At 37.5% G+C, this 25,938-nt stretch overlaps 1 protein-coding gene across 8 annotated transcripts in view; it reads right to left on the reverse strand.

The window, feature by feature from the left end:
- The window catches only part of OSBPL8 (oxysterol binding protein like 8), a 222,682-nt gene that overhangs the window by 104,545 nt on the left and 92,199 nt on the right, over positions 1–25,938 (reverse strand). For 7 of the 8 annotated variants that reach the window (XM_072655427.1, XM_072655418.1, XM_072655421.1 and 4 more), the window contains 2 exons: positions 8,721–8,757; positions 3,334–3,471 (listed from right to left, as the gene is read on the reverse strand). In XM_072655427.1, coding sequence (XP_072511528.1) covers positions 3,334–3,424 — 91 coding nt within the window. In that variant the 5' untranslated portion in view covers positions 3,425–3,471; positions 8,721–8,757. The remainder of the gene's footprint in view (positions 1–3,333; positions 3,472–8,720; positions 8,758–25,938) is intronic. The other variant, XM_072655426.1, reaches the window with a different exon arrangement.

The following is a 25,938-nucleotide window of genomic DNA, read 5'->3' on the forward strand; positions in this document are numbered from 1 at the left end:
GTCAGATGTTTCCAGTGTAAGCAACAAGTCCCTTGTAATCTCTTTCTAACCAGGTTTCCAACCCCCTTATCACCTCTGAGCTGAGAAATCCCAAATCTTCTGCTGATGCTGTACCATGTGTGTACACTACAGTGTCACAGACCCTCTCCTTCTGACCTTCTAAGTTTTTTCCCCTCGAAAAACGCCTCACACCGACCATTTGATGATTCTGACACTTCAAAATTTGATTTGAGAGAGTTTAGCTGGGTTGCTGCCTGTACTCTGCCATCATGATCCAATCAGAACTGTTCTTTACAAAGACAGACTGAATGAAAAAGATATGAGACTAGAAGCAAACACTTGAATTATGAGACTATGACTCCAGAAATACAAAAGGTAGATACTCTAACAAGAACCTATCCTCCCAAGAGTCTAAGTCAACCAATTCATTTTGTAAGAATGGTAACAAAGTTAATGGGACAGCTAGGTTGTGCAGTGGATAAGGCACTGGGCTTGGAATCAGGAAGACTCACCTTCCTGAGTTTAAATCTGGCCTCAGATATTATGTATGACAAATCACTTAACCACCACCCCCACCCCCACCAACCTGGAGCTGGGGCTGGGGCTGCATGTGTTCCTTTTTCACCCAAGTCCTACAGAGTTTTCCCACTGATATTTTTGCCATTTTTAAGTTGAGAAGTCTGGAAACCGCCACAGCTGCCAATGATTTAGCCCCCTTAAGTGTGCTCTGGCCCATCTGTGCCAATGCGGTCCACGTCAGACTGCATTTCATTCCCTGCTTGGTACGAAAGACCATTCCTGTTGACTTTCCAGGTTGTCTTGGACTGGGGATTTGTTTCACTCTTGTCATTTTGTGGGTTCTTTAGCTCTAGAATTTGTTTCGAGACATTTCCTACAGGTATTTGGAGGGTTTTGGGGAAGAGCTCAGGGAAAAGCTCAGGGAAATCCCTGCTTTTTCTCCGCCATCTTGGCTCCACCCCAATAAATTTTTATTAAACACCTATTATATGCCATGTACTGCACTAAGGGCAGAGGAGACAACAAGAGGCCAAAGTCTCTGACCTCAAAGATCTCTCAATCTGATGGGGGAAACAACATGCAAACAAATGAGCTATCTACAGGATAAAGCTATATACAGGATAAACAGAAATTATTAACAGAAGGAAGGCACTAGAGAAGGTAGGATTTTATCTAAGGCTTAAAAGAAATGAGGAAAGCCAATAGTCACAGCATGGGAGAGAAAGCATTTCAGGCATGGGGGACAGACAGCAAGAGAAAATGTGTGGAGTTAAGAGAAAGAGCATCTTACTCATGAAACAACCAGAAAGTCTGTGTGATTAGACTAAAGAGTACATGGCTGGAAGTTAAGTATAAGATAACTAAAGCAATCTCATGAATAAATCTCAGTATCAGGTCCTTTTCATCACAAGAAGAACTAGTAGGTTTGGATCTGTCACACAGTCCTGTTTACTGAGGGGATGCAGGCAGAAGGTGAACTGGCTCAGACGTTCAGATTATTGTCGGAGCTACCTCTCCTTATGCTGGTTTAGGAAAGGAGGGTTCATGAAAGAAATGGTTGCTTTTTCACCTTTTCTCTCCCAAGGGTCTTCCTTAGTGGCAGAATGACCATAGCCACAAAGCCCTCGTGACAATCCAAACACGACCAACTCAAGGATGCCCAGAATGTCCCTTTGTAGGGCATGAATTCCTGTTACTACTTAAAAACGGATACAGCCCATCAAACAGTGGTGTCAGTATGTAGAATATATTTCTTAAAGAAGCACAAATGAAGAAAGACACCACTGGCAGCCATTACAGACAAGAAACAGAACTACAAACTACAAATTTATACCTTAACATTTTTTCCCTGGATATCCTCATGCCTTGAGGTGGCATATATGAATTTTTCTGTCCAGAATAATTATTTCACCTATATGGGTAGCTCTTGGTGAGAAAACTCCCTCCATCACTGCACAGTAGCAACCATTCTGTAACTTAAAATCTTAGAGAGCTGGGGCACAGAAAAGTTATGTGACCTGCCTGAGTGCAACGTTAATCAGAGAGTTAAAGATCTTTCCCATCCGTTGATGGGCCTGCCCATTAAGGGAAGCCTGATTAGGGGAGGCCCACACCTTTTGTTAATTTTCTAATGAGGTACTGGTTCTCAAGGGCTGTGATGTCCTCTGACTCTGAAAAGAGGTAAGGTTTTACTTTGGGGCTTACTCACTGCAAATGTTTGTTTGGCCAGACAAGACTCTGGGCAGCCCTAAGAAGCACCCCTCCACACCCTTCTGAAAACCCAGATGTGGTGCTGCTCTCTCTAGTAACCATGTATGTATGGTCAGACAGCTGGATCTGTTTGTTGATCTGTGATGTATGTATTGCTTATGGTCAGGCAACTAGAAACCCTGTCTATTGATCTTGATTTCTCTGTATTTTCTCTGAAGTTTAGGGTGCTGACTTTTTCCTCTGAACTAAGTATGTGATTAAAGTGATTGCTGAGCCCTCAAAAGTTGCCTTTCCTTTCAGAAAAGCAGATCAAAGAACCCGTACAGCAGGCCCTCCTGTGTATATCAGGGATCTTGCTGATACACTGAGTCATACACCCAGTATATGTCACTGGATAAAATTGAAGTGAGGTCTTAATGTCTCCAGTACTGACCCTGAATGCACTACCAGAGGATGCCTCTTTACAAAAAATTAACTTTTCAAACATCTTTTCAATTATTCTTGCATGAGATCATACAGTAATCATGTTGAAGTAACAAAGGCTTCACATCTCTCGTCTGTAAAATCAGTTTAAAAAAATACATCCAGCACAAAATTCTAAGCAAGTAAACAACTAATTTTTCATTTGAGTGAAGTAGAAAACACAACTGTCATTTTAAAAAGGGAAATAAATGAAAATGCAGTCTGATTGTAAGAGAGAAAGAGATCATCAAGAGTTGACTCTACATGCAAGATGATTAGGGTTCCAAATTTATCTATTATTAGATACACAGCAGAGTCTAAATACCAACTCTAACCTAGTTAAAACTTTCTGGAGCAAGAGCATTTGCTTGTCATCACAGTGGAAGAGGTGAACATATTAAACTGAATGTTTCTGAGCCAGAAGAGTGTCACCCTTATAAAACTCACCAAAAGGCACACAAGTTATTTATGTCCAGGGAAGAGAAAGGAGGAAAGATAAAATCTAAAAGAAGATGAAAGCTGCAGAGTTCACTTTACACTAAAAGTACTATTTCTGAAAGAGAAGGCAAAAAATTAAAAAGGTAAAGATAGGTCAAAAATATAAAAACTGTACATTACTGTTCAATAATCAGAACCTCTCACCTTGGCTGTGAGCACTTCCTGGACTCAGTGATGGCTGAAGCAAATCTTTGGTTGGAGTTAGGTAGGCTTCTTTTCCCTGTCGCTGATTCATCTTTGCTGAGGTCGGAAGGTGTGAATCATCACTGTTTGTTACCAAGGCTAAAGGAAGAAAAGAAAATCAATACTAACCAGATAATTTTATAGCAGCACATTAGTTACCATGGTATGTGGTCACTCCTATTTTTGTTTACTCATTTTTAACTTTTCTTAAAGATTCACACTGCCATTTTTGGTTTAATACTCTAAAAGATATTTTTTAAATAGTCAAACAATTTATTAACCTTTTATAACACTATGAAGGATAAAAGGGAGGGGATAGGGTATAAACAACTGTTAATGAAATTGTCTAGCTATTTTAATTGTTCAAAGGATATTCAAAAGATCATCTCAATAATACTAAGAATCAGTATTATTTGAATTTGAATAAAGACTTTCAAAAGTATTCCTAAATGATAAATGTTTAACATTCCATAAGAAAAAAAATCACATAGCAGGTTGCTGGTAGACAGCAGTTTGAAGAAATGAGGTATAATTTCTAAAATCATAAAATGGAGAAATGAATCAATGTTTATATTTGACCATTATAGGGGTTCTGAGGCAGAAATCCTAGAACAATTTTCTTTAGATAGGTGTTAATCTTCATTTAACTGAAAAATCCAGTCATGCTGACTATCCCATTCTTTAATCACACTGGGAGACTGAGGCATTCCTGAATATTTTTCCTTTTGATGACCCTGAAGTAAGAGGGCCAAATACAGTAGGTGTGGCAATGCACAAGGCCTAGCTATTCAGAAGTGATCTGAAATCCTACTCTTCTACTCCTGCCTCACTCCTTGTAGAACCTTCCAGTCATAAGGGAAAAAACAAAGGAGCACCAAAAAATATTCTCTGAAAATAAACCAGTAAACATAATATAGTATATAAATACAGTAAACATAATGATGTCAGACACTAAGAATTTAATCATGTAATTTATTTATTGCATTTTCAGTTTTGTCACTATGTCCACTTTGTACCTAAAGTGAAATCTAGTTAGGTATTAATAAATCAATAAACATTTATTAAGTACCTACAATGTGCCAGGCCCTGTGCTAAGTACCAGGGACACAGTAAAAGGTAGAAGACAGTTCCTGCCCTCGAGGAATTTATTATCTAATGGGAGAGAGAAAAGGCAAATACATACAAAGCAAGCTATAGTAAGGATAAACAGGAAATAATTAACAGAGGGAAGGCACTAGGATTAAAAGGCTTCTTGTAGAAGATGGAATTTTAGTGAGACTTAAAGGAAGTGAGGGAGGTGAGGAGCTGGAATGGAGGAGAGGGAGCAGGTATGGGCGACACCCAGAAAGAATGCCTAGACCGGAGAGATAACGTGCCTTGTTCGTGGAACAGCCAGGAAGCCAGTATCACTGGATCAAACAGTATATCTCAGGGAGTAAGGTAGGAAGGGGCTATGTTATAAAGGACTTTGAATGCCAGAGTGTGACACAGGTTACATACAGATTGACTCATGGACTGAACTATGGCATTACAGTGCCCTCTACTGGTTTCCACTAAACATGGAAGTGAACTTCATTTCCCTAATGTTCTGCATGCATCTAAACTTAGGAGTAGAAACCACACTGGGCATATTTAACAGTAATAAACGCTAGAATAAATAAATAAATAAATAAATCTCATATCATATTTTGAAACTGGAGCTAATTAGGAATTATGAAAGGTCACAGCAATGAATAAGTCTAAAATTCTGGTTAAGCATAGTATCTCTCCTTAATTTAAGTACAGCCTAAAAAAAAAAAAAAAGATTTTAAGTGTTTTTAATAGGCCATAGAGAATGTAATTAAACCACACTGACTACATATATCTAATACCTAGAACAAGATTTCTTCACCTTTTTTTGTGTCATGGAGCTCTCTCAGGCAGCCCAGAGGGAGCCTAAGGACTCCTTTTTCATAAGACTATTAAAATGCATAAAATACAAAGGATTACAAAAGAAATTCATTATACTGAAATACAGCTATCAAAAAAAATTTTAAGTTCACAGATATCACTGAGCTATAGAGTGGATCTTAATCTTAAATGTTCAAAACTAAGGCTTTTTCAATGTTAAGATAAAGACTTTAAATAGAATAGTATGTGTGATATGGGTTTCTATACTTCTTCCATTAATAAACAAAGTTAATATTATGAATTCTCTCCCAATTATACTAGGCAGCTAGGTGTTACAGTGGATAGAGCACCTGACAGTTAGGAAGATGAGTTTAAATCTAGCCTTGGACATTCACTAGCTATATGACTCTGGCCACATCAGTCTGTCTGCCTCAGTTTCCTCATCTGCAGGATGAGTATAAGATCAGCCCCTCTCTCCCAAGGTCTCTGTGAGAGTAAAATGAGACAGTCTCTGCAGGCAATTTACAACCTTCACGTATTACGTAAACATGCAAGTTATTTGCTATTGTTACTAGTCTTATTCCTTGAAGTCAAAGAACGGGTCGTACTGCTCTCTGCCAGCCTCCATGCCTCGAGCTACAGTGCTTTTCATAACAGATAAGGAGAGTGACTAGACCAGTGAGCTCAATGGTAGGAGGAATGTCCTGATGAGGAAGTTCCCTGTATCAAGGCTCATGAGTACCTTCTCTGCAACCTGGACTGAGAGAATTGTCTACAGTAGAGGTGAAAAACAGAAACAGAGGCCACTGAGTCATAAGGATCCATAAGGATCCTATGGCCACATATTTACTTGAGACAATTACATATTAACCTTATCTATATTCTATTCTATTTTACTTTGTTAAACATTTCCCAATTAAAGTGAATCAGCCTGCTGGCTACACGTTTGACACCTCTGGTGAAGTAAAGGGACTTATCTAGGGTCACACAGCCAGAACATGTCAGAGTGGGACTTGAACTGACTTTCAGTACAGTTCTCTATCAATATGTCAATCACACAAACTCTCTTTATGACTTATATAGACCAAGCACTTAGTATTTATTGAATCTACTCTCTCCACTAAAATAGGACATGTAAGTATTTGATCAAGATTCTTTGGAAATGAATACAAAAGTACATAATTCTCAAATTTCACCCCCACATTTCTAAGAGAAACCACAGAACTTTAGAGTTCAAAGGGACATTGGAGGCGTTTCACTCATTTTACAGATAAAGAAATGAAAAACCAGAAAGTTTAATAAACAACATGCTCAGGAAACACAGCTAGTTAGAACATAAAGGTAGGGAATCACAATTCTGCTCCTTCCAATGTATCATACTGCTTACTTTTGTTCAAAAAATACTATTCATATATTTTAAAATCATATAAAAGTGAAAGCAAGTTTCTCCTATTACCAGAACTAATTTTTAACTCCCGATAGGCACACAAATTTCTCATAACATCTTGATATGGAAACATTTCATGTGGTAACACATGAGTTGAAATGCTTCTACATTTAATATTCAATATCACTATTGAATTCACCCAAAGACACTGAAATGCAAAAATAATTAAAATCTCTCTCAAGGGTTAGAGTAAACCTATATAGCAAAAAGTAAAGTAGTTCAGGTAACATAGCTACAGCTTTTTAGCATAAAAAAAAGGGAGTGATTTAAGATTACAATTTTTTTCTGCTCACATTTCCCCAAACATCCGCTTTTTAAATTTGATTTTTATTACTGAACTAAATGTATTCTATCTGGATTTGAGATACAAGTTGTCTATGTTTTTATCAGGCAAACACAAATTAAAAGCAAAAAGGTGGCCTAAACTGGCATAGAATTTCAGAACTGGAAGGGACTATTTGAGACCAATGTGGATCCAACGTTCTCATCACAGTCATTAGACAACTGAGTACAAGAAATTAAGCAGCTGGTCTCACCCAGGATGCAAAGATGAGCCATGGAGTTGGTATCAGAACTCAGATCTCCTGACAATCTACACTAAGCTTTCTACTATGCTTTACTTTCTTCCTGATGTTTGAGGAAACAGAGTGGAAAAGGCAAAAGGTATAATATTTCATAATCAATTGAATATTTACATGCAAATATTTAGCTATGAATTCAGCAAATTCTGATAACTCATTCTAATTTTGCCAGTGCCACATGAGTGGAAAAAGCAAGGAATCTAGAATTCTGAGTCTTGATTTCTTTATCTGTTTTTGCAATTTACTAAAAATCTTAAGTAATTTAATTTGGGCTTCAATTTCCTCACCCATAAAAATGTCAAAAGTGGACTACAAATTCTCTAAAATTCTTTCCAATTCTAAAAGTCTATGGTTTTATGCTTTATGGAATGGTACAATCCATAGTTTTGACTACGGAAATGAAAAGAAACATTAATTTTAAAATATATATTTAATATCTTTCCTTACAGATAAGAGAAGTCCCGTAAATGGAACTGTGGCAAGAGAAACTCTGGCTCAGGCATCTGGCTGCTGCTGTGATAAGAAGAGGACACTGCCTCACTCTCTATTTTGAGCTTCCAGACATTGTTCCTGGAAGCTCAAAGGTCATAACACATGGAGAATCAAGGCTGGGAAGGAAGCCACAGCTACTGTTGTGCCCAGCTGGCAGGTGTCCTTACTTTCCCCCTGCTGTCACTTGTTTCCCAATATGTATGCTCTTCTCTTCTCCTCTTGCTTTCTGTAAAATTCCATTTTTCTGTGCTGCTTATATATCCACATTTTACATAAGGATGCTGAAGTCAATACTCTGGACTCAATGAGTTTTTTTTCTTTCACAGAGATAAGCCCTGTGCTCCAAAAATAAATAAAATATGCAGACAACTATCTCTGCATCACTGATTAGGTACTATAGATGAATCCTTAGATAACTTACAACAAAGAACCTCAAAATTATAAGAGTAGGTTTTCACATTCATATTATCTATTTGATCTATTCTATATCGTACAAAGATATCAATAACATTTTCTTAGTAATCAGTAATAGCAAATGGCAATTCATAGATGAAATTTAATAAAGGAATTCCATGAACCTTTCTGAAACTTCCCCAAGACTGTCCCTACCAGCAGAACTTCCTATATGATCAGCTTTGGTCAAAATGGTTAATATATTCAGGAAAGGCCCTAAATCTGCTAATGATAGTCTACAAAGGATCAAATCAATCTAAAAATTACCAAGAGGTGCCTATTCCATACTGTCCTTACTACCGAACCTAAAAAGATATTGAATTAACTTAAAGTTAACTATAAAAATTATTCACTATTCTGTTGCCTTCAAAGAAAGGTACAAGGAAGAGTACTTCTGGAACACTAATACAACTCTTACTTGCCTACCACAAATAAATGTTACAATATTAGCTCCCAAAAAGGCTACGAACATTTTAATCACTTACTTGATGGCCCAAGGACATCTTTGGCATCACCAACATGCTTTTAATGTAGTGTAATTGAGCAGCAAACAAACAGAGTCCACACCAGGAAGAAGCAATGTGCATCAGGATAGAAGCATCAGCGAAAGAAAAGGGAAACAGAAATGGTTTTAGTTTCTTTTACTAAGTAGAAAGCACATGCACATCCATCCTAATCATCTTAATGTTAAATACTAAGGAGATTTTATATATTTTAAAGACTTTTTTCTTGGACATATCTCTTTCTCCCCCAAAATAGTGTGACTATTTTTGACAGCATTCATTCATTAATTTACTTATTTAATTATTTTAAGGAAAAATTTAATATGGGGATAAGGTGATTAAGGTGTTCCTCTTTAGAAGAATTGTCAAAAATCTCAAACTAATGGAACTGACTGTTTAGGTATTAATTTAAAATTAAGTTATGCTATAAGCCCAAAGTTCTTGTAAATTTGTTTCTTAATACTAAAAACTGGCAAAATTTTTGTTATAGTTAAAGAAATTGCCAATACTTACTAATTTATACATTAGCATTCTTTAAAATGAGTAGAGTAATAATTCTCTATTATCATCTTCTATACTTTAAGAAAATGACAGTTTTTGTATGTGACCAAAAAAAAAAATGCAACTTGAAAATATTACTATAGGCACAGCTTTGAGTAACAAGTTTATTTTCAATACATCACTTTTTTCTGCAAAGACACAAAAGCACCAGAAGGAAAACTTCTCACATGGCAACAAAAATGAATGCTGGTTATAACAATAAAACAGCATAGTCAGCTTATTTAAACATTTTTTATACTGCACTGTATGTAAAGCACTACATACAGATGTAGCTAGATCTTTGTACATATTTAGAAAGAATTATTGATCTTTAAGGGCATATTACTTGAGGGAGAGAAAACAAAAGCACCAATACAGGTGGACCCTTATATGAATGTACTGTGTAAGATTTCACTGCATGTTATTTTCAGACTCTAAGGGTCAATTTTTTAGTCACATCAACACTCTTCCAAAGGAACAAAGTGAAATTCATAATGTAGAGTAACATTGAGCTAAAGCGTCAAGAAAACCAGAGAGCTAAAGGACAAAAGTTCATCTTAAAAGCCTTGATGGGTTAGGGTCACAGCAGCAGAGAATGAAGAAAAACTAGTATACTTTTTAGCTTTCATTAGCTTTGGTCTCTCAGAAAAAATGCTTTTACCTCTTACTTTCCAAAGTGATAGCTACTTCACAGTACTTAAAATTATACCCTCCTGTGTCCTTAAAAGTGTTTCTTCCAAATATCTTACTGTAACTGAATCATTTGAGTTCATCTTTGTGTAGGTTTATTTCATCTTTTCATTTACCTAATCTATCACAGCAGAGTTATAGAAAGCATAGTCTTCGATCATGATTCATCTGTGCTGAAGACTCAGTGCTAGGAGTCATAGTGTCGCAACTAGCAAGTTATGATGGTAAGGGGAAAACGAATGACCATAGTTTCCCAATTTCCAAGATAATCCCAATTTCAAATATTCTCGATGTCATCCTCATAAATCACCAAAACATCTATTGGATTCCATTATTTTTGGCAAACTGTCATTGAATGAAGTCATTAAGCATTAAGATAAACCACAAAAGAGTTAGTGCCACAAATGAGAGAATTAAGCAGAAAAAAAAAATCTCAGTTACTCATAAATACTTGTGCATGCTACCTAGTCTTATCTAATCACACATACATTTCATGAAGTTAGAAGATTTAAGGAAGTTACAGGTAAATAATAGAAGACCACACACATTTTCCTCGAAGCAAATAAAGAAATGAAGTTTGTTTCATCACACACCCAAAAGTAACAGGAAATACCGAAGGAAATGATCATTTTGCCCTGAAATTGTCATGATTACACAAGGAAACAGATTCTACATTATTATTCACTACATGAATCACTAACTTTTAATCTTAATTCATTTTAATTAACCATTAATCTTTACTAACTACCAGTCAAGTCTATACCAGAGAGCACATCCTGAGGGAACTTCCCCACTGAAGCCCTGCTTACTGGATTGGTGACTGCCTCTCCCAGGTTACAATTTCAGAAAAGCCCCAGCAAAGATTCACTAACCTCACCAGCCAACTTCTCCACAACCTCCTCACTAAAGACTTTTCCTCTCTACCCTTCCATAAGGAAATCAACTTTGCCATTCTTCCTGGGCAGACCCCATTCACCATTCCAAGTAACTCTTGTCACCCACCTGGCTCAATTCCACAAGGGTGCTGTCTTTCACATTAGAATGTATAAGCTCCTTGAGGGCAGGGACTACCAGCGCTTTTTGTATTAACCCTTAACAGTTTTTTAATAAATGCCTTTTCGTTCATTTGTATGCAAAACAAAGAAACTAAAATATGTGATTCTGGATCAAATGGCTACTTAGAGAATTCAAGAAGTCTCATATCTATAGGTTAATACTTTCCTAAGAAAAAGTGGAAATAAACTAGTTATAACCAGCACCAAACAATATACTAAAAAGGAAAAAGAAACTGATTATACCTTCTTAAAATAAAGACTGGTTACAAATATAATCATCTCAGAATCAGCTATCTATATGTAGTCAAATAATCATCACTTGTGATGCTTGTACTGAACAAGTGGGCCAGATATTATCTGAGCTAGATTCAATCTGAGCGCATTCATGGAGCAAGAAGGATCTTATATATATAAAGACTGTGGGAGGGATCTGGGGGTGGTCTAATAGTCTGGGAGTGCCAGGGATGGTCTTGATGAGAGTGGTCAGTAGCCTGGGGTATCTAGAGGTCTTGATGGCAAAGACCAGTACCCTTTGGTGAATAAATATCAAATCTAGGGAGGAGCTTGATGGGAGTGGTCAGTAGCCAGGAGAATGGGATTTTGATAGGATCAAGGGTGGGAAGTATAACAGAGATTTGGGCATAGAAATAACGAAAAGCTTATAGACCTCAAGAGAATGCCAGATCAAGTGGGGAAATCCAAGGTGCTTTCAAGGTGTGGTTCTCCAGAGCCCTTGAGACAAATGGGACTAAAACTCTTTTGGGTAAGAGACAAAGGCCTTGGTTTGGGCCTGGACCCCGTCAGTTACCAATGCAACATTCAGATTTCTTATCTCTCTGACTTTATGGCTAGCCTGGGCCATAAAGGCTTATAAATCTCATGGATGCTTCCTTTTACATCACTTCTGCTGTGCAAGTTATCACTAATAATTTACAGTACCCCACTTACACCTATATGTAAGAGTAGGTATATATACATATATGTATATATATATATATATATATACATATATATATATATACCTACATACACGTGTGTGTATGTGTATGTGTGTATGTGTGTGTGTGTGTGTTTAAAATCATTGCTTTTTGGATCAGCCATAATTTGATTCTTTAGAAACTATGATATTCCATGTTTTACAGACCACTTGCATAATAGTAAAATGCGAAACCAGTTTAAAATACTGACTTATTTGTAAAATATTAAAGGGCAGAAAAAATGAAGAATATAAGCAGTACTGATGAGGGCTGGAAGGTGGAGTGAGATACCCACAAAGACCAGGTTACTAGGGGCAGATCACCTGGAAGGAATTCATGGACTCAAGCATTATTGAGGTCAAGGTAAAGATTTACTACGCTTTTCAGTGAGCAAGAGTTCTTAGGGAACCTGCAATCTTAGAGGAGTACAGGTAAAGTTTATATAGGATATTCTACAGTATTACCTGTGCCAAATATGCTAACTAGGTGTTCTGGGGTGGAATTAGGGAATGGTTAAGGAGTGGTCTGTTCTCAAAGGAACATGCACTGTTGGTGTCTACTATGCAGGTATTTTACCAAAAAATCATTGAAAAATAGCCCAAGGTGGGGGAGAGCTCCTTGGAGGTGTGGTTTTAGGCCTGAACCATCGCTAAGTCAACTAACTGTCAGGGCTCACTCAGAAATACCAGGTTGGGGGTAGAGGGGGGGAGCAGAGCCAAGATGGCAGAGTAGAAAGACACATATACTTAAGCTCTTCCTCCACAGCCCATAAAATACCTGTAAAAAAAAGACTCTCAACAAATTCTGGAGTAGCAGAAGCCACAGAATGATGGAGTGGAGGAGATTTCCAACCCAGGGTGACCTGGAAGGCAGACAGGAAAGGTATGTTGCACCAGGACACGGAGCGGAGCCCAGCCCAGCCTTGGCACCATGGCGCAGGGAGGAGGACGTGAGCAGGCTTTGGGGGTGGAATCCCCAGGAGCAGTGGAGGTTCGCAGATCCCTCAACCCACAGGCACCAAAGGTACCTTTAAAGGTCAGTGAGACAGCTTTTTTACCTCAGTGTCAAGGAGCAGGGTTCTCCCCTAGCCCCAGCTCGAGGCAGCGGCCCCAACAGTAGTAGCATCAGCAGCAACAGCAGGCCACAGCTAGGCAAGCCCAGAAGGCAATGGCTGGCTTCCATTGTTGGATAAAGCCTCTGGGGGAACTGAGCTGCTGATCTGCACCTCAGCCCTGAGTGTCAGCCCTGCCTCCGCCTAAAGCAGCTGGGGGAATTGGGAAGCTGATATTAATTTCACACTGAGTGGAGGCCCCACTCCCACCTAAAGCCCCTGGGGGAACTGAGCAGCTAATCTGAATCTCAGCCACGAGCCAGGCCAGGGAGTAAATTCCTCTCCCTTGATTGTACCACCTTGGAGAAACTGAGAACTTACAGGCTCCCAGAGTATACCCTACTCTTGATAAAGGACCCAAAAGTCAAGTAACTGGTTGGGAAAATGCCCAAAAAAGGGAAAAAAAATAAGATTATAGAAGGTTACTTTCCTGGTGAACAGGTATTCTCTCCCATCTGTTCAGGTGAGGAAGAACAATGTTTACCACCAGGGGATGACATAAAAGTCAAGGCTTCTGCATCCAAAACCTCCAAAATAAATATGCAATGGTCCCAGGCCATGGAAGAGCTCAAAAAGGATTTTGAAAATCACATAGGAGGGGTGGAGGAAAAATTGGGAAGAGAAATGAGAGTGATACAAGAAAATCATGAAAAGCAGGTCAACACCTTGCTAAAGGAGACCCCAAAAAATGCTGAAGAAAATAACACCTTGAAAAATAGGCTAACTCAATTGGTAAGAGAGGTTCAAAAAGCCAACAAGGAGAAGAATGCTTTAAAAAGCAGAATTAGCCAAATGGAAAAGGAGGTTCAAAAGCTCACTGAAGAACATAGTTCTTTCAAAATTAGAATGGAACAGATGGAAGCTAATGATTTTATGAGAAACCAAGAAATTACAAAACAAAACCAGAAGAATGAAAAAATGGAAGATAATGTGAAATATCTCACTGGAAAAACAACTGACCTAGAAAACAGATCCAGGAGAGACAATTTAAAAATTATGGGACTACCTGAAAGCCCTGACAAAAAAAGAGCCTAGACATCATCTTTCATGAAATTAGCAAGGAAAACTGCCCTGAGATTCTAGAACCAGAGGACAAAACAAATACTGAAAGAACCCACCAATCACCTCTTGAAAGATATCCAAAAAGAGAAATTCCTAGGAATATAGTAGCCAAATTCCAGAGTTCCCAGATCAAGGAGAAAGTATTGCAAGCAGCTAGAAAGAAACAATTCGAGTACTGTGGAAATACAATCAGAATAACACAAGATCTAGAAGCTTCTACACTAAAGGATCAAAGGGCCTGGAATATGATATTCCAGAAGTCAAAGGAACTAGGACTAAAACCAAGAATCACCTACCCAGCAAAACTCAGTATAATACTTCAGGGGAAAAAATGGTCATTCAATGAAATGCAGGACTTTCAAGCATTCTTGATGAAAAGACCAGAACTGAAAAGAAAATTTGACTTTCAAACACAAGAATCAAGAGAGGCATGAAAAAGTAAACAGGAAAGAGCAATCACAAGGGCCTTACTAAAGTTGAACTGTTTCCATTCCTACATGGAAAGATAATATTTGTAACTCTAGAAACTTTTCTCAGTATCTAGGGAGTTGGAGGAATTATATACACACACATACACACACACACACACACACACACACACACATATACACAACATATATGTATGTGTGTATATGTATATACACACACACAGAGACAGAGAGAGAGAGACGGAGAAACAGAGAGCACAGCGTGAGTTGAATAGGAAGGAATCACATCTAAAAAAATAAAATTAAGGGGTGAGAGAGAAATAGATTGGGAGGATAAAGGGAGAAATGGAATGGGGCAAATTATGTCTCATAGAAAAGGCAACAAAAACCTTTTCCAATGGAGAGAAAAAGGGGGGAGGTGAGAGGGAAAAAGTTAAGCTTGTTTTCATCACATTTGGCTCAAGGAAGGAATAACATACACACTCAATTTGGTATGAAAACCTATGTTACACTACAGGAAAGTAGAGGAGAAGGGGATAAGCATGGTGGGAGGATGATGGAAGGGAGGGCAAATGGGAGGAGGGAGCAATTAGAAGTCAACACTCTTGGGCAGGGAACATGGTCAAAAGAGAGAATAGAAGAAATGGGGGGCAGGAAAGGATAGAGGAAAATAGTTAGTCTTATACAACATGACTATTATGGAAGTCATTTGCAAAACTACACATATATATCCTATATTGAATTGATTGCCTTCTCAGTGGGGATGCGTGGGGAGGGAGGAAGAAAGAGAAGTTGGGACTCAAAGTTTTAGGAACAAATGTTGAGAATTATTTGTGCATACAACTGGGAAATAAGAAATATAGGTAATGGGGTATAGAAATTTATCTTACCCTAAAGGACAAGAGAGACGATAGGGATAAGGGAAGGGAGGGGTGTTAGAAGGGTGGGAACATTGGTGGAACGAGCAATCAGAAGGACAGACGTTTTGGGGCAGGGGAAGGAGAGAGATGGGGAGAAAATTCGGAACTGAAAATTTTGTGGAAATGAATGTTGAAAACTTAAATAAATTTTTTTAAAAAGTAATACCAGGCTGCTCTCATCAATGTCTTGTCGGACAAGATAAATGTAAGCGAGTATATGTATGAATAAGTCTAGGACACATATGATTGGTCAATAAATAGTAAATGTCGTTATGACCCAGAGCATAGCCCGTTCAGTCAGTACACAGCTGGTTCAGACTAATAAGTTCTATAGGTACAGCTGACTGCTGTAGCAGGAAGGGAGATAACGGTTGTTGCTGGAGCAGGCTGTGTCCTTGGGCTGGGGAGAAACTGTCTGGGATAGTATTTTGAGGCTAGGGAGAAATGTGATTTTTAAAGAGAAATGTGATTTTGGAATTGGGGCCCAATCACATTCACCCAAGCACCCCATCAGTACCACTTCAAAAATAGCAAAAACAGTTAAGGAGAAATAAGCCTACAAAAGGTTATTATCAGATCTGGTTTAGTCAGATTCTCCAGAAAGAATTCATGACCCAGAGGGCAACAACAGATGGGAAATATTAAGTATTTTAGCATTGTTATACTTTTGTCTCCATTGGTTAGACTAGGAGATTCTTAAAGACAAGAAATGTTTTATTTCCATACCTCTGCCTGTTGGGGACCCTGATTCCTTCAAGGTTCAGTTCAGGTGTAACCTTCTTCAAGATGCTTTTCCTGATTTGCCAAGTTAATAGTCCTCCCCGCTCCACACTCACCCCCAACTCACCACTGCATTTTTTTTCTATATATAACCCGTACAGGCTGTTCCCAAAGTCTCAGACAGACTTTAAGCTTTTCCTTAAAAAAAAAAAAAATTCATAGTATCTTGCATCCAGTGACATAAATATGTCTGTCAGCAAGAAATCTGACACCATTTTACATCTGAAAAAAAACACTAGGTCTTTTTAGTGAATCAAAGATGATATTTCTCATAAAAGATGATGTTAAAAATATATGTGGTGAAATAAGTGACACTTATTCAATATATCATAAAACAATCAGTTTTATTTCTCACACTTAAATTTTCAATCTCATGAGAAGTAATTATGCAAAATATTCTTAGGAAAAACTTTGTGTTACAAGTTTATGATACAGTTATCTGGTTGCAAACTATTAGAAAGTAATTCTTATCTTAATAAGGCATTTCCATGAAAGTAAATGAATTAAAGTTATTGAACCTGACCTTTGGCCAAAACAGATAACTAACCAATTAAATAATTCCCTTTTCTCTGTTCAGAGCCCCAACAGACTAGTTGATGAGATTACTGGAAGGTCAGGAACTAACATAAACACTCATTTGGAAGATGAAACACAAGACAGGATATATGATTTTTTTCCCCAAAAAAGTCAGTTTTAAATTGCATCAGAAGTTTCATGAGAGTTTTTGGTAAAATTGTAATTGACTACTATAAAAGTGCTTAATCTTTTTATATTTATGTAGTCTAAACAGAAATACCAAAATCATTGTGATTTTACTGAAGTGTAGGAAATACTGTGGTATGAGTGCTGTTTGCTTTGTTTTGCTTTTATTGGTTACATACATCCACGGAGGTCTGTCTACATGCAGCTCTCAGGGGAGCAAGAACATATAACTAAAGTCTTCTCCCCCAACTCTTCTCCAAGGAAGACCTGGATTCCTGCCAGGGCCAAAAATAAGACCAGAGGCTAGGCTAGCCACTCTGCTGTCCTCAGAGACAGGAGGTACAAGACTAGAATTTTATCTCTCTGCTTCCTTACTAGGGGAAGTAATTTTTAGGTTCAAGTAAATTTAGGTTTAAGTAAATTTCAGGTTCAAGTTACACTCCTGATCTCTATTTCTTAACAAGGAAGAAAGACTCCAAGCTAAATATTCACTTTCTTCCCTCCAAATGTCAGCTTCATAATGAACAGACACAGCAAATATCAAATAAATTCACTTATCAAAACAGATAGCAAACAGAAATCAGAGAAAGTATACAAAGGAGAACATATACCAGACAACACATAAACTAAATGAACTGTCCCACTGGGGTAGGAGGAAGGGAAAGGAGAGAGAGTAGAGGGGAGAGGGGGAGACAGTGTGAGTGTATGTGTGTGTCTCTGTGTCTCTGAGTACCAAAGGTAAAATTCCTCAAAATCTCCAACATAACTGGCTGGGGACAAGGACATGATGGAGCCTGCCAGCTCCTCTACTTATCAACTTTTTTCTATAGCCCCTTTTTCTCTTTGGGGACCTGAAGAGAATTTGGAATGGCTCATTTTTTCTCTCAAAGTTAGAATCCCAAAGAGAGGATCAGCTCTCACCAACTTGGACTGCCCCTCCAATAGATGCACTGAGTAATCAAAATCCAACAATGAGAAAAGAGTCCTTCCCATGCACTTGAGTTCTTTGAGCCAAGGGTTACAAAAATAAAACATGCACTGCAAACTGTCACATTCAAACATGGCATTTTTGAGGCTAATGAATGCGCCCTTGAAAGTACACTAATGTTTCAGCCACTACTATCCTATTTTCTTAATTTTCAATGAGTTGAAAGTGTCCCGTTACTTTTAACAAACTTTTCAAGGACCCTAAGTAAGAACTTCAGTCCTTCTTCTTACACAATATTACCAATACATTCCAAAACAGTAGCAAGACATAAACCAAGTAAAAGTCACGTGTGATCATGTAACTGTACTTGTATAAGACTTTAGAGGGAAAAATTATAAATTTTTACTTGAGGTAACAGAATTGTAGGAAAAACATGCTACTAACAGTATTCATTGTGATTTGAATCTAAGTCTTGGAAAACAGAAGGGTTTTATGCTAACTGCCCAATTTACCTAAACCTGTGAAGCGTACAGTTCAATAATCTTCATCAACTATACAGAGGTTTAAAAAAAAATCCTCAAATGCAATGATTGGAGGAAAGAGGTAATCTTTCTTAAGTGTTCTTCCCACTTTGTCATGACATGACCTTTGAAAATGAACTTTTCGTCCTTAAAAATATCTTCAGAATTTGCTAAATGAGTGGCAAAAGTCCATGTGTTCGTCCTTTGTTGCCGAAGAAGACCATGCCATCAGAAAAATGATGACATGACTTGCACTTGACTTTGTTTTGAGTGAGGGAGGGCTGTGCAGGTCACCAGCCTCACTTCGCCTCTAGAACCATCTGAATCCAGTGACCAGATATTCATCAGGATGACTGGAGATGACCTAGGATGAGGCATTTGGGGTTAAGTGACTTGCCCAAGGTCACACAGCTAGTGAGTGTCAAGTGTCTGAGGTGATATTTGAACTCAGGTCCTCCTGACTCCTGCACTGGTGCTCTATCCACTGCACCACCCAGCTGCCCCCAAGTGGGAAAAGTAGAAAGGATCTGAATGAAGATCAAAGCTGACTTAATGTTATTAAAGATTTTTATTCTGAGAACAATATTCCAAACAAAGAAAAAAAAAGAATCTGAAATTGAAATTCAAAAGTGATTTTCACTGATTAAAATTTCTAAAGATTAGATAAGTCATTGATAATCATTAAAACTGTAAAAAATCTCTCTAAATAAAACAGATGAAAGACTTGCCAAGATATGTTTTTTGGGGGGAAATGTTTGGCAAGCTGAATTCTTCACACAAGTAAAAGAAAGATAGGCAATTAATTCAGAGGCAACATGTACAGTATAAAGATCATTGGCTCTCAAACTCCATGCCATCTCTGACATTTGGATGTCACATTCCCTGGGTCTCAGTTTCTCAAATGAAAAAAATGAGAAAGTTAGACTCAAGGATATCTGAGGTCTTTTCTAGTTCTAGAAATAGAAGCAGGAAATGAATGGCTGAAATAACAATACAAATACCATGTTAAGTTGGTATATATTGTTTCTGACAGGCTGAATAGCAATGAGCTACCTTCAGAGTCTTTTAATTCTTTAGAACCCAGAACAGTCCAAATCCTGCCCACATGACCTGGACAAGCTATAAAACCTCCCAATGACCCCAAGCAACTCTCTAAGAATATAAGATTGACCAAAGGTGAGGATTTACATTGGTGGTAGAAGTTTCCTATATCAGTGAAATCACAGGTCCTGGTCAAAAATAGAAAATTTGTAACTAAGTACTGCATTTAAAAAAAACTTTTATATACCTGCAAAAATATTCATTAAACATAACTGATTTAATTGTATTTTGTGAAACTTTTAATATCAATAAATTCCAAACCAGTAAGACTCATGACAAGAAACCGTAGTGATTTAAGAGTTTTACATTTCTGTCACCCATAGCTATAATAAACCTACTGAGAACAAGAAAGTTCCCCATATAATATAATGTAATATAACACTGGTTTCGTATACAAACAAATTGGTTGCTAAAAGGAACAAGAAATTTCATTTTCTAAAATATAGAAGAAAAAAGTGTGAAGAAACAGTTTTCAGAGAAAATGTTAAAAGTGACCTCTCTTAAGGAGTGAGGCTGCAAGGAAAATGCAGCCAGTCAGATCACTTCTGCGCAATTGTTTTTAAGGTTTACGAATATTCACAAAGTGACAAATAACTGTTTGGAGATTATGGGCTCAAAGATGCACTGCAAGATACTAGATCTTTAAAAAAATAAAACAACAAACCAGTGGGGCAGCAGTATTTTAGTGGTCATGTGAGAGGCTTTAAAAGTACTTTAAAAGAACAAAGGGTTCAGAGTCAGAGAACTTGAATCCTAACCAAGCTCAGCCACTTACTACTTTACCTAGGCAATTAGGTAGAGTAGTGACAGTGCTAGATCTGAAGTCAATAAGACCTGAGTTTAAATCCAGCCTCAGACATTAGATGTATAAACCTAGGCAAGTCACTGAACAGTCCCTAGCTTCAGTTTCCTTCCCTGTAAAATGAGGATTATAATAGCATCTATTGCATTGAATGGCTATCATGATTAAATGAGCTAATACATGAAAAGCACTTTGCAAACCTTCAAGTGCTATATAAATGCTAGCTGTTACTGTTATCTTTATTATTACCTATGTGTCCATGGAAAAACACTTAACATCTGGGCTTCTCTTTCTCATCTGTAAGATTAGTAGGCTGGACTAGGTTTGCACCAGCATAGGCCTATCTGTTTCTGTACAGCATGGGAGCCAAGAATGGCTTTTACATTTAAAAGGGAAGTCCTACTGCATTTAAAATTTAAAAAATCATTCTTAGTTTGCAGGCCACACACAAAAGCAGGCAGCCCTCCAGCCACAGTTTGTCCATCTCTGGACCAGATGATTTCTAAAATCATTTCCAATTCTAAATTCTAGGATCCTAATATGATCTCAATAACCATTTCTCAGTCCTCATTTTTTTTTACCTTTCTGTAATATTTCATTTTGTTGCTTAGTCATTTCAGTTGTGTCTAACTCTCTGTGACTCATTTTCTTCTCTAGCTCATTTTACAGATGAGGAACTGAGGCAAACAGAGTTAAGTGAATTAGCTAGGGTCAGACAGCTAGTGTATGAGGCAAACTCATGAGTCTTCCCGACTTCAGGTCCAGGGCTCTATCCACTACACCACCTAGCTGCCCTATCATATTTCATACTGTTGAACAACTTCTGAAAATCTTTTATCAACTAACAAGCACATATGTACTGTGTTACATGTTGAGCTTACAACATATTAGCAGGAATACAAAATGTTCAAAATGAATAGACACAGAAAATACATAAGATACAGTGTTTGGGGGCTGGGGACAATAAGAATAAGGAAAGCCATGTTGAAGAAAAGCCTTGAATAAGTAGAGGTTCCAAGAGATAGAGGCAAGGAAAGAGAGTATTTTAGTTTCAACTACATGATAGTTAGATGGCTCAGAGGATACAGTGCTAAGCTTAGAGTTAGGAAGACCTGAATTCCAATACAGCCTCAGATGCTCATTAGCTGTGTGATCCTGGGCAAGTGACTTAACCTCTGTTTATTTTAATTCACTGGAGAATAAAATGGCAAACTAGTATCTTTGCCAAGAAAATCCCTGTACAGCACTGACATGCTGTGGTTCATGAGATCACAAAGAGTCAGATACAACTGAATGACTGAAAACAATGAGATTAAAGTACTGTTACTGGAGATTTAAAAAAAAAAAAAAAACTGAAGTAAAATAGTATCTGACCTCAAGAAGCTCATAATTTAAGCAGTGGAAACATATAAATATTTGTATATGCTTAGATATATACAAAATATATAGAGATGTGGGACTGGATATGTATTGGACCTGGGTAAAAGGATCTCTCAAATGAGGAATTTCCCTCTTCCAATGCAGGACAGTACTTTATCACCAATTTATACTTAGAGGGTTGCCTAGAGCAGAGTTGTTAAACTTACAACACTCAAATGGTGAACCAGATTAAAAGGTAATTGGGAAACGTTTAACAAAATAAACGAAAATCTAATACAACATAATGTTGCTTTTTTGTGTGGTTTTCTAAGTCAAGGCAAGGAAGTCCTACAAGGAAGGATTGAGATCACTGACCTGGAGCACTAAGTGAGCTGACTGGAGACACAAAGCTAGTATATAACAGAACTGGAACTTCAATTTAAGACTTTGTGACTTGAAGGTCGGCTCTTCTACATTCTTTCTTCTCTATGTTACATTCCATCTTATACAAACTGTTTATAAAATAAATACAAAGTGATTTTGGGGAAAAGGCACTAGCAGCTGAGGAGATCAAGAAAGACTTGCTGAGGCAGGTAGCACTTCCACTAAACTAGGCACAGTGGCTCAAGAGAAGTGGGGGATTAACCTTCTAGCCAGGTGATATACTGAACATTTTCCAAGTTCTTAGGATCTACCCTTGATCTCAATCTGGAACAGGCTGTTCGAGAAGCAAGAAAGAAGAGCACAGGGTGGTGAGTACAGAGTGATGACCAAATGTGTAGAGCACAATTATCTGAATACAAATTTAGAACCAGAAGGGACTTTTTATTTTGCCAATGAAAAAACACCCAGAATGGTTAAGTGACTTGCCCAAGGCTGTACAAATAATGAGTGACAAAACTGGGATGTAAATCTAGGTCTTCAGACTCCATATTCATTCTTCTTTCTACTCTAGCAAGGCACCTCTACCATCACAGAACACTAAGCTGAAAAGACAAGACGCTAAAGATGTAGAATGAGAAGACGTAGGTTCAAATTCTACCACTGCAGTTTATTGGCAGATCTATGACCTTGAGCAAATCCCTTCACTTTCCTAGACCTTCACCTCCTTATCTATAAAATGGCAGGATTAGACCAAAAACTTCTAAAGCCTGTTCCAGTTCTAGATCGGTCATCCTTTTTTTCAAACCCTCCTTGAGTTCTCTAGGCACATGAATCAATTCCATACACCAGAAGGGTATCATCAGACCTGTGCTTTAGGAAAATCATTTTGCTGTGGAGAACAGATTGGAGTAGGGAAAACTTAAGGCAGGAAGCCCAACTAGGGTCCACTGCAACAGACACTTCTGGAAAAAAGTGATGGGGGCCAGAACTTCCATGTCAGCCATATGACTACAGAAAACAGGATAGGTGTCACAGATGTTGTGGAAAGAGAAAGGATAAGACACAACAAGGGACCAGATTGTGTAGGGTGCAAAAGAAGAGTAAAGGATCAAAATAAGGCTGAAAACCTAGGAGGACGGGAAGAATGATAGTACCCTGTACACAAAGATGACCTGTTTTAGACTGACTGAGCCTGGGATGGCTCTGGAACATCCAGTTTTCAATATCCAAAAGGCAGCTGGTGATGCAGGACTGGTGTTCAGTAGAAAGATGAGAGTAGTCTAGGGATAGATATAGCTCTACGAGCCATTTGAAAAGAGATGACATTTAAACCCATGAAGGCTTACGAGGTCACTAAGAGAAAGAGAGTATATAAAAGACAAAGGACATTTTATCATCCACAGTTAGAGGGTATGAAGACAAAGAAAGAGTGGGTCACACAGGAAAGAGAACAGTATCAGGAAAATCCAGAAAGCATATCCAGAAGAGAGGGTGGTTAAGAGTGTTCACTGCCACAGAGAGGCCAAGAATTAAGATTGAGAAAAGGTTATCAGAACTTGGCAATTAAATGATGACTGGTAACTTGGGAAAAAGCAGCTTCTATTGCATTTTGAACATGGAAACCAAAGAGCAAAATTCAGGAGAGCATGTGGAGACAGGCGAAGACATTTTTTTCCCTCTGTTTCAATTGTGCCAAAATTGCTAGCGCCAAAATCTAGACAGCTAATAAACTGAACTCTGACAGACAACGGGAAAAAAGAATTCCAGAGATTAGAGTCCACTGTAAACATCCTGTGCCTACTTTAAAAAAAGTTCAAACACAGACTCTGTCAATAAGTTCCCAAAGGATAGGGAGTATTGCACTTTTCTCTTTGTACCCACAGAATCTAACACAATGTCTGGATCACATTAGACATTTCATAAATGATTAATTTTTTTACATTGTATTTATCCCCAATTACATGCAGAAACAATTTTTAATAATTTTTTTCAAGTTTTGAGTTCCAAATTCTATCTGCCCTCCCCCCATCTCTGAGATGATAAGCAATCTGCTACGGGTTATACATGTGTAATCATGTAAAACATTACCATATTCGTCATTTGTAGAAGAAAACAAACTAAAAATAGTATGCTTTGGCTTGTATTCAGATGCCAATAGTTCTTTCTCTGGATGTGGATAGTATTTTTCATCATGAATCTTTTGGGATTGTCTTGGATCACTGTATTGCTGAGTAAAGCTAAGTCATTCACACTTGTTCATTATACAATATTGCTGTTACTTTGCACAATGCTTTCCTGGTTCTGCTCACTTCACTGTATCAATTTATGTAAGTCTTTCCAGATTTCCAATTTTTCTGAAATCACACTACTCATTATGTTTTATGTGCAATAATATTCCTTTACAATCATATACCACAAATTGTTCAACTATTTCCCAATTGATGGACATCCCCTCAATTTCCAATTGTTAGCTACCACAAAAAGAGCTGCTATAAATAATTTTGCACAAATAGGTTCTTTGTAAAAACTCTTTGGGATACAGATCTAGCAGTGATGTTGCTGGATCAAAGGATATGCCTTTGGGCACAATTTCAAATTGCTCTCCAGAATGTTTGAATCAATTCACAACTCCACCACCAGTGCAAAAGTGGATGAGTTTTCCCACATTCCTTCCAACTTTTATCATTTTCCTTTTCTGTCATATTAACCAACCTGATAGGTGTGAGGTAATACCTCAGAACTGTTTTGATTTGCATTTCTCTAATCAATAGTGATTTAGAACATTTTGTTCTAAAACCTTAGATAACTGATTTCTTTGTCTGAAAAGTATCCGTTCATATGCTTTGACCCTTTATCAACTGGGGAATACAAGAAGTCTTACAAAATTTGACTCAGTTCTCTGTACATTTCAAAAAATGAGGCCTTTATCAGAAAGAATTCCTATAAAAGAATTTTCCCAGTTTTCTGCTTTCCTTCTAATTTTGTTTGGGCTAAAACTTTTTAATTATATATAAGCAAAATTATCCATTTCACATTTCATAATGTTCTCTGTATCTTGTTTGGTCCTAAATTCTTCCCCTGTCCATAGATCTGACAGGTAAACTATCCATGCTCTCCTAATTTACTTATAGTATCACCCTTTATGTCTAAATTATTTACCATTTTGGCCTTACCTTGGTATACAGTGTTGGATGTTTCTTCCATTCTATTTTTCAGTTTTTCCAGCAGTTTGTGTCAAATAATGGGTTTCTGTCCCAAAGGCTTGGATCTTTGGGTTTATCAAACACTAAATTACTATGGTCATTTTCTACAAGGTATTGTGTACCTAATCTATTCCACTGAGCTACCATTCTATTTCTTAGCCAGTAATAGATTGTTTTGATGATTACTGCTTTGAGATCTGATACCGCTAGGCAACTTTCCTTCACATTTGTTTTCATGAATTCCCTTGATATTCTTGACCTTTTGTTCTTACAGATGAATTTTGTAATTGTTTTTCTAGCTCTATAAAATATTTTTGGCAGTTTGGTATGGCACTGAATGAATAGATTAATTTAGGCACAATTATCATTTTTATTATATTGGCTCAACCTACCCATGAGCAACTAATATATTCCCAATTCTTTAGATCTGACTTTATCTATGTGAAAGGTATTTTCTAACTGTTCACAAAGTTCCCAGGTTTGTCTTGGCAGGTGGATTCCTAAGTATTTTATATTGTCTAGAGTTATTTTAAATGGAATTTCTCTTTCTATCTCTTACTGCTGGACTTTGCTGGTAATATGAAGAAATGCTGATGATTTATGTGGGTTTATTTTATATCCTAGAACTTTGCTAAAG

This window comes from Notamacropus eugenii, chromosome 3 (assembly GCF_028372415.1).
Source record: "Notamacropus eugenii isolate mMacEug1 chromosome 3, mMacEug1.pri_v2, whole genome shotgun sequence".
Lineage (NCBI taxonomy): Eukaryota > Metazoa > Chordata > Mammalia > Diprotodontia > Macropodidae > Notamacropus > Notamacropus eugenii.